Consider the following 16,199-nt stretch of genomic DNA (forward strand, 5'->3'; position numbering starts at 1 on the left):
ACAATCCCAACAATGTCCTTCTCATTATTTATTAAGCACTTTTTCATTTATATATTATAGTTTACTGTTATATTTGGTATCACGTTGATGTTCATCACAGTGTGCAGATTTTTCTTGTAAGGTGAGGAGGACATAAGTGCCTTATTGTTTCTTGCTCTCCTGGGCTGATGTGTACAGTATAAGGATTTGGAAATTATTTTACATGGTGGATTTTCAGCCACTCTTGGTGAGGAATAAGAGTTTACCCTTGTGGTTTGAATGAATAGTTGTTGTAAATCTATTAACAACAATCTTAGTTATGATAGAACGAGCCAACAGAAAAGCTCACATTACTTATAATATTATTGGGTTTACATTGGAGGTGGATTAATTTGGTCAAGTGGGTCAATCTGTAGTGATCCAGCACTCCCGAGAGTCAAACTACTGAAGCCAGTAATACTGTATGTCAAGTTGTTTGCTATTGAAATAGGGGTTTTATCATATTTATACACACACACTATTGCATTGTGCTGTTTTACTATCGAGAGTCACCAGATGACTACATGCAGCATGTGATATTGTATTGTTTACATCATGTTTGATTAACTGAATCTGTGACTATTAATACAGAAAATTAGAACCTCTTCATCAGTCAGGTACATTTTTTTATGAATTTTGCAACTGTACAAAGTTTGAATGGCCAAAATATTAAAACCACTCACAAGTGCTGGAAATAATATTATTATCTTGTTGCAATGGCAGGGGGTGAATTATTTGAGGCAGCAGTGAGCAGTAAGTCTTTAAAACTAATGTAAGCATAACAAAGCGAATTTAATGAGATCCAATTTGTGAGGCTAGACAGTCAGAGCATCTCCAAAAGATGACTGTAGATGTTCATTTTTAGGATCACCAAAGGACTGTAGTTTTCAAGAGCAGTTTACACTCAGTTTTCCATCAGTGACAGTAAATAATAATAATAATGAAAAAAAAAACAGCTTGATAAAATAAACCTAAAGTCGATTGATACTCATGATGAAGTTTCTAAATACTTATTGTGTCCGGCATCACTCAGAAGAACATGCATTTCCTTTTTAGAATCTGGTTCTTCTCAAGGTTTCTTCCTTTATGATGTCTCAAGAAAGTTTTTTTCTCTGGTGTGCTCATCAATTCTACATTTAAAATGTAATTAAAAATATTGAACTCCGGATTTCTGTAAAGCTGCTGTGTAACAATGTTTGCTGTTAAAAGTGTTAAATAAATAAAATGTAAGTCTGAGCAGCTATAAACATATCCACCTTATTATTACATAGTTTCTAGTCTAGGAATTTCCAATTCAATTCAATGCAATTTTATTTGTATAGCGCTTTTAACAAAGAACATAGTCTCAAAGCAGCTTTACACAGATAATGCGGTGATAACAAATGAATAGGAATGATTTTTTATATCCTTTTTCTAAATGTGGAAGTTTGACCCGACTGAGCGAGCCGGTGGCGACTGTGCCAAGGAAAAACTCCACGAGACGGCATAACGAAGACCGAACCTTGTGAGGAACCAGACTCAAGAGGAAACCCATCCTCATCTGAGTGGTACCAATTTTCATTTGTGTTAGTTTAATAGCAGATAAGGGAAGTAGCGAAGTACAAATTCTTTGTTACTGTACTTAATTAGATTTTTCTGGTATCACTATTTTAGTTCACTATTTATTTTTGGACTACTTTTTACTTTCACTCATTAAATGTTTTACACAAATATCTGTACTTTCTACTTCTTAAGTTTTCAAAACAGGCTCGTTACTTTAGTCTATTCTATTTATATATAAATATATATCTACCACGGGTGTATCATTTCCTGGCTCTCACACACCACAGATGTAAGCTAGCCGATGAAGCTAACAACAAGTAAGGCAGAAGGCAACAAGAAATATGGCTAACATGGATAGACAGAGAAAGTCAGCGATGTAAATATGACTGAGAACAGAGACATTCCTGATCACCTGAAACTTTCAACGCAACACACATTTATTCCTGACGTCCTTTCTTTACTAAGATATAAAATAAAAATTATAATAAACTCTAACGAAAATGTTTTTAAAATCACTAAACATTGCCTTTCCAGACAATTTTAGCATTGACCTCTCCTCAGCCGTGCTTACCGCCAACTGAGGGAAAGCAACCGGGAACCAGAACGTAATTCTTAAAGTACCATTTTTAACAATTAAAACAACCACTAAAAATGAAAATATAACTATAGAAACATGATATTTTGAAAGAAATTAAAAGAATAGTTTCCAGAGTGTAAAATAATTAAATAAATATAAAATAATTAATAACAAAGGGAGAGATTCTGAATGAAATTAATATATTTATAACATCTGTTATAATTAGTAAGTGTATTAAAAACTTGAAAAGTATTAATTTAAGGTACATTTAGAACAGATAAAAATGTGCGATTAAGTTGCAATCATTCCATTAATCATGATTAAATATATTAATCGATTTACAGCCCTAATATTAATATATTAATATGATTTGAGGTCCAGTTACCAGCATTTCTTTTTTTACTTAAGTGTCAGAGCCCAAACTTCTGTACTTTAACTTGAGTAAAAAAGTGTAGTCAGTACTTTAACTTTTACCAGAGTCTTTTAAAACACGAGTATCTGTACTTCTACTTCAGTGAAGGATGTGTAAAATGTTGCCACCTCTGTTGGCAAACAGATATATAATTAGAAATCAGAAGTGACTTGTCCATGGGGGAAGGCAAACCAAAGCCCTACCACATACACTATCCATTTTATTAGGAACACCAGCACACCTGCCCATTGATGCAATTATGTGATGCATAAAGTCATGCACATTCAGTTCAGTTTCAGATACCTTCATTTAACATTCACATCATACACCAGAATAAAGAAAATGTTGTCAGTGCCAGACAGACAATAATTCACAAATTGCTGATCTCTTGAGATCTTTTCACACAGTTACACAGAATGGTATTAAAAAGATTCACTGAGCAGCAGTTATGTGATCAGACAACAACATCTTGGTAAAAAGTCACTTAATGACGACTTAATGACCAGAATGGTTTGAGCTATGGGAACTCCATTAACCACTCTGTTCCATGGTGACTATCTAGTATCTAGAGGTGGATTTACTACAACCATTGGAATACATTCTTGTCAGCCAAGGAACAGGAATCTGAGCCTACATAGGCTTTGCTGAACTCATCAAATTCTACTGTTGATTAAAGAAAAATGCCAAGTGTTTTAATTTTTGAGTAAGCTTGCTAGTCTAGTCTAATTTTGTATTAATGTTGTCTCGTCTCACCAAAATCTATCGTCTTGAACCATGCCTGAATGAAATAGAGTGACATTAATTAAAAGTTTGCATAAAATGTAAAAATGTACACCAGAGGATCATTTTACTTGTCATGCCTAGGAGTGTCTGTGACTTCTAATAACAGTTCAACTCAAAAAAGAACAAGAACAGACCAGGAACATGGCCCGCTGGAATGACACAGCGATATGACCATGGCTAGAAATGTGACTGAAAGCACTGTACTGAATAAACAGCACTGATGGAGCACTGTTGGATGGGTTACTGAAGGCTCAAGTAATGTGTTTGCATTACCTTTTACCTTCCGCAAGCCACCTGCCCCCTGTCTCTGCCCCTGGTAAACAGGAGCCAACACCTGGGGTTAGAAATGATAACACCTCTTTCTGAGCACACAGTAAGACTCTTAGATGTTCCTGTTAAGGTGGGCAGTGAACTTGTGCATTTAAAACCTTAGCGTTTTTATTTCAGACAGACAGACAGACAGACAGACAGACAGACAGATAGATAGTGTCATAAGCTTACCACATATAATAAAAAAAAATACCCCATTGCAGTAGTAAAGAAACAGGTCAGAGGTCTTGATGTCTGTTTTTTATTTGTTCCCGTACCGTGGGCTCACTGAGCACAATCTTTCTGGAGTATAAAAGTCATTACTTAGATACATTATATGTTTTTTCATCTTTTCAGTTCACTTTTAGGAAAAACAGATTATTTTGTCTTTGCCGTTTACTTTCCTTCTCAATCAAAAATCTTTGCAAAAAAATACCCTGAATAATCCCTTTTTTTGTGTAGATAACACTCTGCAGGAAATAAAGCAAACATGGTGCTTCGTTGTCAACTAAACTGTATACCCCTGTCAGCTGGTGGCTACAACTACACATGCCCTACTCCAACTGCGTCTGCAGTTCGAGAGCAGCGTTATTCTGAGAAGAAGAAAAAAACATTCCTTCTTAGAATTACAAAGAAGAATCTCAAGAGGCATTCACTGTAGGTCTGCGACTACATCCAGTCCTAAACTTCGGACTCACTCCTAACTGGGATGTTGAGGTCCAGAGTGTGGTGGCAGAAGCGATAAACCACTGACCAGCTGGCCTTCTGCTTCACAAAGTGCCTCAGCTTGTCTCTGAAGGTCTCCCCCAGAAAACTGTAAATGATAGGGTTCAGGCAGCTGTTGGAGAAGGCTGCCAGGTTGACAATATGCCCAGTCAGAGGGTAGTCATGCCACAGGGTGGATGCGGTGCGCTTTGATGGATCTGCTGTGCCCTGGATCAGCTGGATGCTAATGAAGACGTTCTCAGGTAGCCAGCAGATGAAGAACACCAGCACCACCACAACAATCATGCGCAGGGCCTTTTGCCGGCGTGGCCACAGGCCCCTGTGCTTCTGAGCCCGCATGAGGATACGTACAATGAGGGAGTAACACAAACCGATGATAGAGAAAGGCACCAGGAATCCGATTGTCACCTCCAGCCACTGGATCTCGAAGACATTAGCGAAGCAGAAGTGGACCTCCCCTGTGTGCTGCGTCTGCACAATGGTGAAGGGCAGGAGGGTGGCCAGGATGGAGGCCATCCAAATGAGGCTGCAGCTGAGCTTGGCATGCTGCATGGTGCGCAGCGGTCTGCTGCTCATAGAGCTGGCTAGAGCGACGTACCGGTCGAAACTCATCCATGTCAGGAAGAAGATGCTGCTGTACATGTTGACTTGCAGGAAAAGGGACATGAAGGTGCAGAGAACAGCGTAGTCGTAGTACTTCTCATTCAGGTTAAACACCTCAATGAGCGAATCAGCCACTAGAATGAGATCTGCCACTGCCAGGTTAATGAAGTAAAGGTCTGGGATAGTCATCTTCTCTCTGTGGTTTAAGTTAACCACCAGTATCAGGATGTTCCCAATTATGCCAATGGGGAAGAGTAAGATTGTGTACAGGCAGGAGAGAAAAAGCCCAATGACATAAAACTTATACGTGTCTGCATTCTCGTTCAGATCCGACGAGTTGTAGTCAAACGAAGTGTTGACCAAGTGTTCCGTGCTATTCTGATAAATGTGAATCAGAGTGGTGGTCTGCTCTTCCATACTGACAGAGTCTCTGTACTGCATGTCCAGAATCATAGGTCAAAAGCTCCACTACATACTGCATTTGAGTGTGTGCCCAGCTCGCAGTAATAGGTGGACCGCTCATTTAGACTGTAATTCCCATTCTTGGTAGTCTGATCTTACAAGAGAGACAGTTCAGCAGGAATTATTAGCATCCTGAGGAGTTTGCCTCTCGAGACAGGACGGTCATGGGAATTGATACCAATAAGCACCTCCATGTTTGTAGTTGTCTCATTTGTAGGGGCTGTCTGGACTTGTGTGATCCATGACACTGACATGAGAGGGGTCTTTATCTCTCTCTCTCTCTCTGTCTAGAGGCTATGCTTCGTTTGTACAGTTTGTTCTTTACACATTTTAATTCCAGTGCCTCTTTGCCTCCTCCAGTCCAAACGCATGATTATTCACCAGCAAGCAGTCGATGACGATATTACTGTGACACCTAATCTAGTGAGAAAGAGGAAGGAAGGAAAGGAGAGAGAGAGAGAGAGAGAGAGAGAGAGAGAGAGAGAGAGAGAGAGAGAGAGAGAGAGAGAGAGACAGACAGAGAGACAGAAAGACAGAGATAGAAGGAGAGAGGGGAAAAAAAGCAATTACAAGAGAAGAAAAATACCAGGCACCCTTCTCCTGTGCTATGCCTTGCATCAATTCCTGTTTCATTTTGGCATCTATGACATGGTCAGAACACATTTCTATAACACGTCAGTATTAATAATAATAATAATAATAATAATAATAATAATAATAATAACTACTACATTGTCAGTATCCCAGTAGAGAAGAAACACTAATAAGTGATTGGAATGCAAAGCAGAACACTATTAGAATAGACAAACTGATAGATGTGCATTGCAAATCTATATTTAATAACATATATATATATATATATATATATATATATATAATGACAATGACAAAAAAACAGCACATAAGCATGCTATCATTACATCACAAGCTTTGATGTATGGATGTCAAAATGTATAGAAGCCCTATTCCTATTTCATTCCCATTCCAGGCAGATCTTTTTTTTTCACTTTCCCTCATTAATAATGCAAAGGTATTGCCATAATGAGAATTATAATCTCGTGCAGCTGAGAAAATCTTGACCTTTAACGGATGACCAGAGCCCCTTCAGTTTTTCTCCTTCCCCTCAGAAGAAACCTGTGAAATATTAATTACTTTCCAGTAAAACACACACCTTCACAGCTACAATTCCCCAACGCAACACGTGCGTTCCAGATTCTAGTCATGTTAAAAAAAGACCTTTTCAAATAGTGTAAAGCCTAATGTTAAAGCCTACAGATGTACAGATTTTGCAGTAATTATATCATATAGTCTTGTCGCCTCTTACAAATATAAATCATATGACCTTTCACAGCAAAGCCCTAGGCTTAGGGATCAGGTTTCCAGTGAAATAGATTGAATTGAGGAAAGAATAAGAAAGTTGTGCTGCCAAATAACTAAAGTTAGCATGTTTTATTTCCTGGCTGGAATAGATTTCAGAATGCCAAAACATAAATGTTCAAAGGGAAAGGATTTAATATTAAATTCCCACATTTATTATAAACGTATAAAGCTTATGAATAAACTGGGATATGAAATACTCATAAATAAGCATCTCAGATAATAATAGATGGAACAAGTATGAGCATAGATGCTTCATGCATCCTGGCTATTTATTCAAAACTCATCCCTATAAGAAACCCCTCTAAATACTAAAAAACTTTAGTAATTTTTCAAACATATCAATTATACGAATTCTTCCGACAGTTTTTACTCCAATGACCAAATGCACTTGAAAGATGTGTGGTGATAAATTCACATTTCTGTCTGACCTATACCAGTGTGAGTGATGAACTTTTAATCTGCCAAAATAAAAAGACATCAAGAGTTATTTTCTCACGCTCAAGTCAAGCTGTTTGACACACATGGCTGTTTTCAATTGCAAACACATCTTCAGCGAGTTAGCAGTTAGACCTTCACGAGCAAAATTTCATGACCTAGTGGAAAAAAAAAACAGAAAGGGTTCTTACCTTCCAGGCGTGTGGCTGTCACACAGGCGGCGCAGATCTCCGTCGAAGAAGTCAGACAAGCCTCAGAGATTTGTAATCCCACATACGGTTCCACTCCAAGCGCCCCCTACATGCGAAGCCCTGCCTGAGATTGGGATCGAGCCAAGGACAGCCAGAACAGCTTTCCACTATTCCAGCTCACTCCTGAGATTTGCTGTGTGTGTGTGTGTGTGTGTGTGTGTGTGTGTGTGTGTGTGTGTGTGTGTGTGTGTGTACGTAGACTATCTGTCTAAGCTCCCCCACCACCTCATTTGCTTTCTCCTCTTTTCCTCAGCTCTGTCTTCACTTGCCCTGCAGCATCAAAGATGAGAAGAACCCACTGACCTGAGTGACTTTGTAACAGGTGAATGCATACTCATCTTCTGATTCTCAAAATACTCCCAGCTACGCCTTCCAATCGCCTGAATTATTGTGTAGAGGCAGCTGACTTCTAAAAGTCACACCTTGTGACTGGTTCAAATCTCTGCTGCGAAAAGAACACCATCATGTCGAGCGGTATCGCAATCGGGGGATTGAGATGGAGTGTTAAAAAAAGAGGGAATGCGCTATCCTTTTTGATCAAATATTTAGTATATATCACATGACGCATTTGAGAAGATGGATTATTATAAATGTGCTAATATAACATTATACACATTCACTCACACACACACACACACACACACACACACACACACACACACACACACACACACACACACACTGATACCTACTCTGATTTTGTATCACTAGGATAGCAATGAAATTTGATGTTTATAATATACATTCATAAACATCACATTTTATAAAGCAGTGTTGGAAAAATTTATGATTTTGTTTTTAAATACAACTTTCACTCTGCCATTTATATTTGATAAGTGAACTGATTTAGACACTGCCATTTTTCCACATCATGTTTTCCAGAATAAAAATTTGATGAATATTTTAGCTTGAATGCATAAAAAATAATGTGGCTGGCTTATGGGCTTCATAAATGAATAATAAAAAATATAACATATTACAGTATAAAGAGTACAAGTGGACTGAAAAACAGAATCCATAAAGAATTACCCACTAAATGTAAAATTGCAGCCAGGCACATTTCTTTCCCTATATTTTTCCTTTTTCCTATTTTTTTCTATATTATTTGGTGTTTATTCTAATTTATTAAGGAAAATGAATGCATTGAAACTAAATTTTACATTTATAACACGTTGACTTGTTCACACGCTGTCCTGAATGTTCAATAAACTATAATAATAAATAAAAAACAATAAACTATTATAAAACAAAAAGTGACTCAATCACTAAATTCACAATGATGATTTCATTTTATTAAAAAAAAAAAAAAAAAAAAAAGTTGTATAAAAGTTTTAAAAAACCCTCCAATTTCATTCATTCTCCAACATTATAGAATATTTATGAAATGTTTATATAATAAGCAGTTGGATGCTGGAACCTTCCTTAGTCATTAGTCTTCACTCAGGAAAGAAACTATATATAATTATACATGTTTAGAATGTGCATTGAAATAGACCAAAATTGTATATTTTTACAAAAAGGTTACCCCTAAACAGAGCGATTCTCATATTTCAGGGAGTTTATTATAAATAGCTTGAAGAAAAATCATTTGGGAATTGATTCTGTTTGAACAGAGTACTCACTGGAAAAAACGAGAGGCTGCCCAATGAAATGCAAGTAAATGTCATTGATGTCTTTTACAAGACCATTTTGTTGTGTACTGAATGGCCTGTAACAAGGAGCGTTTGATCGTGGCCGGGTTAAATAAACAAATCCACTTTTAATATTTAACTTCATGGGCAGCAGGAATATTATTACGATCCAACAACTTGAAGCTAATATTAGTAGTTTTATAGTAGTTTTTTCCTCAAACTATTACCACAAAGTTGGAAGAATACAACTGTATAAAATGTCTTTGTATATAGGGCATTGAATTTTCTATTCACTTCAACTAGGAGGCCCAAACCTGTTCCAGCAGGTGGAACCCCCTGTGCACAAAGCAAACTCCATGAAGATATGCTTTATATACACTGAAGAGGAAGATTTTAAGTGGCCTGCTATAAAGCTCTGACCCTCAACAGGACAATAAGCATCTTTGGGATGAATTGGAGCACTTACTGCACCCCAGACTTTATTAACACCCTTGTGGCTAAATGAGCACAAATCACCACTAACACACCAAAATCTAGTGGAACATCTTCCCAAAAGAGTGGTGGTATTATAACAAATAGGCAAATAGGTATTAAATGTGGAATCGGATGTTAAAAATGCACATACAAATCTTATAAACCAGCACATTTGCCTGATAAAGCTGATTAAGCAGTGTTGGGAGATAAATCCCCTTTCTAAAATATTTACATTTTACAGTACAAGCAGTTATTGTTTTCAAATGAATTTAAGTATAAAAATTAAAATATCTATGAGAACTGTATTTGAAAAAAAAATGCAATTCATTTTTAGGGAGAATGTTTTCTATTTTACTGCATTTTCTGGTATTTTTACTATGAACCATTGAGCTAATTGTTCAATGTACAATCCTGTAAACATTTTTTTTTTATATTTCCAGCAATTTTGCACAGTGTATATAGATTGCAATGTGTTCAATATTTATAAATGCTTTAGAAGCTACTTTAATATTTATATCTATATATTATATCTATTATTTATATAGATATATATAGATATATATGGATATAAATATGTAATGGAACACGTTTTCGTACTGAAATGTGGCTTAAAATAAAAAATTCTTTTTACGCGTGAAACAGTTAAATTAAAAGAGTTTCCTTAGGAACGTATAAAGTGGTGGACCTCAAGTTTGTTAAACAAATTATTTTTAGACTAAAAAATCATACACAACAACGCCAGGGGTATATAAAAAAAAGAAACTAGAGTTAGCGCAGTGTCACTGTGGCTCCTCACTCTGTACTGGATTTACTTTGGTTTTCATCTTGGAAGTCTGCCATACAGACCATTTTTGCTGTCTTTTTTTTATGGTGAAGTCATGAACACTGATCTTAACTGAGGCAAGTGAGGCCTGCTCTTGGGGTAATTTTGGTCGGCAGGTCACTCCTGGGAAGGTTCTCCACTGTTCTATGTTTTTGCTATTCGTGAATAATGGCTCTCACTGTGGTTCGCTGGAGTCCCAAAGCTTTAGAAATGACTTTATAACCTTTTCCAGACTTTCCAGACTGATAGATCTCAATTACTTTCTTTCTAATTTGTTTCTGAATTTCTTTGGATCTCAGCATGATGTCTAGCTTTCCAGGATCTTTTTGACTATCTGTGAGCAACAGTATGGTTTCATGCCGAGGAAAAGCACTACGGACACAATATTTGCTTTGAGAATGTTGATGAAAAAATATAGAGAAGGTCAGATGGAGTTGCATTGTGCATTGTGTGTGTGTGGATTTAGAGAAAGCGTATGACAGGGTGCTGAAAGAGGAGTTGTGGTATTGCATGAGGAAATCATGTGTGTCAGAGAAGTATATGTGAGGGTGTTGCAGGACATGTATGAGGACAGTGTGACAGCAGTAAAGTGTGCAGTAGGAATGACAGACTGGTCAGAGGTGGAGGTTGAACTGCATCAAGGATCGGCTCTGAGCCCTTTCCTGTTTGCAGTGGTGATAGACAGGTTGACGGATGAGGTCAAACAGGAGTCTCCACCGACTATGATGTTTGCGGGACTAAAAGACAGGATGTGTAACTGGAGGTAACAGAGTTAAAGATGCTGAGATTTTTAGTGGGATTGATGAGGATGGGCAGGATTAGTAATGGGTTTATTAGAGGGACTGCGCATGTAGGACACTTTGCGGACAAAGTGAGGCAGGCACGATTAAGATGCCTTTAAAATCATTTCAAAATCCATGCGTGCTATTCAGATTTGACAATGCCGGCAGGCATGCATTGTGGGACCGAGACTGAGAGTCTCACTCTTCTCATCTTACGTGTCTCGGCCCCACAATAATAACAATCGACTTGCAAACACTTTTCCAGTCCTTATCTATTGTAAGTCAGGGGCTTCCTGTTATATAAACAGTATATATATTCACTTCAAACTATAAACCTTATCTTCACAGAGCTGGCTTTGTGGCTGCAACACGTCTCAAAAAAGTTGGGATGGGGCAACAAAAGGCTGGAAAATTAAATGTTCCTAAAATAAAAATAATAATGCTAAAGGAACATTTTACAATTAATAAGGCTAAATAACAATGGGCCAGAAACATGAATTAGTATTAAATATTTGGTATTAATATTAGAGAAGCAGAGTTTCTCAGAAGTAAAGATGGGCAGAGTTATCTAAGAAAAACTAAAATATTTGTGAGATATATGAGATATAAGGCAAAACTGTCCAAGGCAAGATGAAAAAGAAATAAATGGGACATGGTCAAGTACATTTTAGTAAAGTGGAGACAGAGGAAATTTTGCCTGAAGCTATGACATAAAAAAAGACAGTTGTGGAAATGTGCTGTTTTTTATTAATAACCTTTGCGAACCAGCAATGAATAAAAGCCCCTAGTTCTCTTTTAAGGGAAAAAAAAAACCAAGTTAATGTCATACACACAAAAAAACACTGCTACACACTTGATAACACAATGCATGCATTCAATTTTGGGCCAGATAGGACCATTTAGTCTTTACTTTTTTTTCCCCCATTTAGACATTAAAAAAGTTAATTCTCTGTGTATAACAGGCATTTTTTCTTTCCACTCAGTGCATTCAGGTGCTCAGCTTTTCACTGTGAAGTAGTTGATTAAAGGCCAACCACAGTGCACAGATTCTGCTGTCTAGAGATGACCATCTGCTGTTGTCATGTATTTGAAGCAAAGGTGGATGCAAGCGCAGAATGTAATTGTACTGAGCAAACACAGAACTAGAAACATACACAAAGACTATAAAACCAAACCCTGAACATGAACATAACCAACAGCATTAAACAACAAGAAGCATGGAAAGACAAACATGACACAATGAGTGCTGTGAAGGCTGAATGCTAATAAGGTTGACAAGAAATAGGTGAGAGTCTTCACAGACATGTGACCCAGTAATCTGTGGGTGCAGTGGCTACTGGGAAATGTAGTTTCTGTCTATAATCCTGACATCTGTCTACTCATTATGTCCTCTTTCTGTGGTGTTCCCATCCCACACCTTCACACCACTCTAGTACTTTCTGACACTAGTCTTTAGACTACAGAGGAATGATCTAAAGTGGACTGTTCTCTCTGCTCCAGTTAGGAAACACTTCTGATCCCTGAAAGACAACAACTGAGAGAATGAGGAGAACCTATTCTCCCACAGGCAATTCAGGCCCTCAAAGAGGAGAAGACCAAGGACTACAGCCTGGATTCATTCCACAACACTCACTACATCAACCTGCTGAACCTGCATTCAAAATTGCACATTTTGCACAGCTGCTCTTTATTAGAGAAAAATCATAAAGAAGTCACATTGTTTCTGCTTTCCTGAAACATACAATACACAAGTATTGGGACATCTGACTTTTCCAGCCATTTGTGGTTCTTTCCAAAGCTGTTACCACAAAGTTGGAGCCACAAAGTTCTATAGGATGTCTTTGAATGTGATAGGACTACATTTTCCTTTCACTTGAACAAGGAGACCCAAACCTGTTCTAGCATAATGATGTCCTGTGCACAAAGCCAGCTCCATGAAGATATGCTTTACATGGGGTGGAGTGGAAGATCTTAAGTGGCCTTCTATAGAGTTCTGATCTCAACTCATTGAGCACTTTTGGGATGAATGAAAACACTGACTGCACCCCAGGCCTCCTCACCTCACCTACATCAGTGGAACATATCCCAGAAAAGGTTATTATAACAGCAAATGGGGATTAAATGTGGAATAAAATGTTCAAAAAGCACATACAAATCTTATTGTCAGATATTCATTCTGTGAATCTTGAATTAGAACAGTGTTTATCTGGAAAGAGAATGCAGACGAGTAGAGTATTAGATCCTTTTTCTGTTTTTTATTTGTTTTAGTATTAAGAGATTACTGTTTCAGGAGAAGGCGCTGATATGAAAGAGCAGAAGAGCTCGTTGTCATGAGGGGATCGTAGTGTGCACGTAAAAAGAAAATGAAAAAATAAATTGTGACAGTTATTCAAGGCGGCTTTTATAAAATAATTCAAAACACATTCAAATGCACTGCATATTTAAAAAAAAAATGAAATAAAAAGAAAAGTAAAGAAAAACAAACAAACAAACACAAACAAAAAAATGTGTCAGATAGGGGGAGAAGAAACGAGATTAAAAAAGAAGAGATAAAAAGAGAGACATGAGAATGAATACAAAACACAAGACATGAAGATAAGAGGATAAAGAAATGAGAATAAAAGTGAACAGAAGCAAGAAAGAAATAAAGAGATAAGAAGAATAGAGAAAAGAACTAAAGCAAAGAGAAGAGAAGAAAAAAGAATGGAGAAAAGAAAAAAGAGACCTGAAGAAAAATAAAGGAGTTGAAGAGAAGAAAAGAAAAGAAGAGAAAATAGTAGAGAAGGAAAGAGAAGCAAAAAGAAGAGAAGAGATCTGATGAGGCCTAAAGAGAAAAGAACTAAGAGAGGAGAGAAAAGAGGAAAAGAAAAGAAAAACTAAAAAGGAAAAAACTGAAAAGAAAGAAAAGAGGAGAAGAATAAATATGAATACAATTTTCCATTACTTACCTCCTCCACATCAGATTATTTGGTGTTAATGAATGATATCAGATGAGTTTGCAAACCTGCTCCATTAGTGCTCAAAGAAAAAAAAACAGTATGAAATGAAGTGAAGGCTGCTTTCTTTTTCTGCCAAACTATAGATTCAAGTCATTTTAGAGGATTAAAGTGACTCAAACATCCCTGTTTTTCAGCTCATGTCTCTGACACATCTGCAACACATCATCACATGTACAGTACTGAACACAAACAGTGGATTTTCTTTAACATCTTTTTATTTTCTCCCCTAAAATGTCTCTGGAAGTGAAACTGCAATGGACAAAGCACAAATTGTGCAGTCAAAGTAGACAAAAGAACAGAAAATGACACAAAGCATATGCTGTCTAATGTTTTATGGTTGAAGGGAAGGGATTCAAGAATATCTTTTATTCAGATGCAAAAAAAAAAAAAAAAAAACGTGTGTGTGTGTGTGTGTGTGTGTGTGTGTGTGTGTGTGTGTGTGTGTGTGTGTGACTTCATTATGCCATAAAGCCCTCACAATATAACGCATTGCTCAATCTTCTATCACAACCAGATGTTGCTTAACACACTGTCCTTCATAGCAGTGTTATAAATTATCTTTTGAGTTTTTTGAGTGTTATATTCTCCTAAAATGATGCTGGATAATATCTTTAAGACAATCTGTATATAAACGCTTTAGTACTGCTTCAAAAGTATTTGTGCAATGCTCATGTACATGTCATTAAGCCCTGATGAAGCTTTCTTTAATTCCCACAGTACATACTGTATATTTATACATATATAACCCTAAAATATATAAACCTATATAAACCTGATTCGCTTATTCTGCATACTGTAATAATGTGGCTCAGCTGCTTGCTTCATAACAGCAGCCCACTGGAATTACAGACAATATAATAATGGTAAAAATATTTATTTCTTTATTCCTGTATAATAATAATAATAATACAAATAATAATAATAATAATAAAAAAACATTATTTTCTCAAATTAACAAATTAGGTGCCAACCTCCAGCTAGTCGCGGTGCCAAGTAGCATCTTGTCAATTAGGTTAAAGTTCAAATAATTAAAAAATTGTAGTTTGTATTGAACTTTTAATAATTAACACTGTAGTAAAGCAGCTTTACATACAGTCAGTTTAAGTCGAGTGGGTTTTTCATCGTCTTTTCTATATATACAACTTGAGTATATACTGTATTTTGATTGGGAACGACATTTACGTGTTTGCAGTCTTACTTCATCATATGCTCTGGTTTAGTAAGAAAAAGCCTTTATTTGTCATGAAAACATTGCGGTACAGTGAAATTCCCTACCTGGTAATTTGGCAATAACATGGCAACCCTGGAGCAATTTAATTAAATTCATTTTAATTTGTATAGCGCTTTTAACAATGAACATTGTCTCAAAGCAGCTTTACACAGATAATGTGGTGATAAAAAATAAATATGTTCTTTATAAGTGTAAGTTTGTCCCTGATGAGCGAGCTGGTGGTGACCGTGGCAAGGAAAAACTCCCTGAGATGGCATAAGGAAGAAACCTTGAGAGGACCAGACTCAAGAGGGAACCCATCCTCATCTGGGTGGCACCGAATGTCCATTTATTACACGATGTTGAGGTGCGCAGTGATGGTGATCAGATGCAAACTGTAGTCCTGAGTCAGTGTAGCAGACTGTTGACATTAACTACAGTCCAAATCCATCCTCAAAGCACCTGTTTGGAGCAGACAGGGTTAAGTGGCCATGTAGGCGTCAGAACCATTTATTTGAGAAAAAAATATCAATTTAAAATGTATATCTGGAAATATGATCCTCCACTGGCTCGATTAGTGTTTCGACCACAGTATTATATTTTTTATTTTATATGTGTAATCTATTACAGCTCATTCCTTGTAGCTCAAACTGCATAAATATTAATAAATATCTTATAAATAGACCAAAAATATTTATAGTATTTCTTAATGAAAGACTACAGTAAACCATAAAGATTATTAAACCTCATTTCAGGCTTGTTCTATTGGCAGATCGTTTTGT

General features: G+C 36.7%; 1 protein-coding gene across 2 annotated transcripts; it reads right to left on the bottom strand.

Moving 5' to 3' along the window:
- Nucleotides 1-3,887: 3,887 nt before the first annotated feature.
- On the bottom strand, nt 3,888-7,620 carry gper1 (G protein-coupled estrogen receptor 1). 2 transcript variants are annotated; one of them, XM_046835074.1, is made up of 2 exons: nt 7,439-7,620; nt 3,888-5,847 (listed from the first exon to the last, which is right to left on the bottom strand). In XM_046835074.1, the coding sequence occupies exon 2, from the start codon at nt 5,421-5,423 to the stop codon at nt 4,323-4,325; it is 1,101 nt and encodes a 366-aa protein (XP_046691030.1). In that variant the 5' UTR covers nt 5,424-5,847; nt 7,439-7,620; the 3' UTR covers nt 3,888-4,322. The 2 variants fall into 2 exon arrangements, with proteins under 2 accessions (XP_046691030.1, XP_046691031.1); XM_046835075.1 differs by having other exon boundaries at nt 3,888-5,852.
- Nucleotides 7,621-16,199: the final 8,579 nt, after the last annotated feature.

This window comes from Silurus meridionalis, chromosome 22, assembly GCF_014805685.1.
Source record: "Silurus meridionalis isolate SWU-2019-XX chromosome 22, ASM1480568v1, whole genome shotgun sequence".
NCBI classification, from domain to species: domain Eukaryota; kingdom Metazoa; phylum Chordata; class Actinopteri; order Siluriformes; family Siluridae; genus Silurus; species Silurus meridionalis.

What these genes read in the sequence shown, in the direction of transcription:
- gper1 (XM_046835074.1), bottom strand. Translation starts at nt 5,423, where the DNA reads ATGATTCTGGACATGCAGTACAGAGACTCTGTCAGTATGGAAGAGCAG.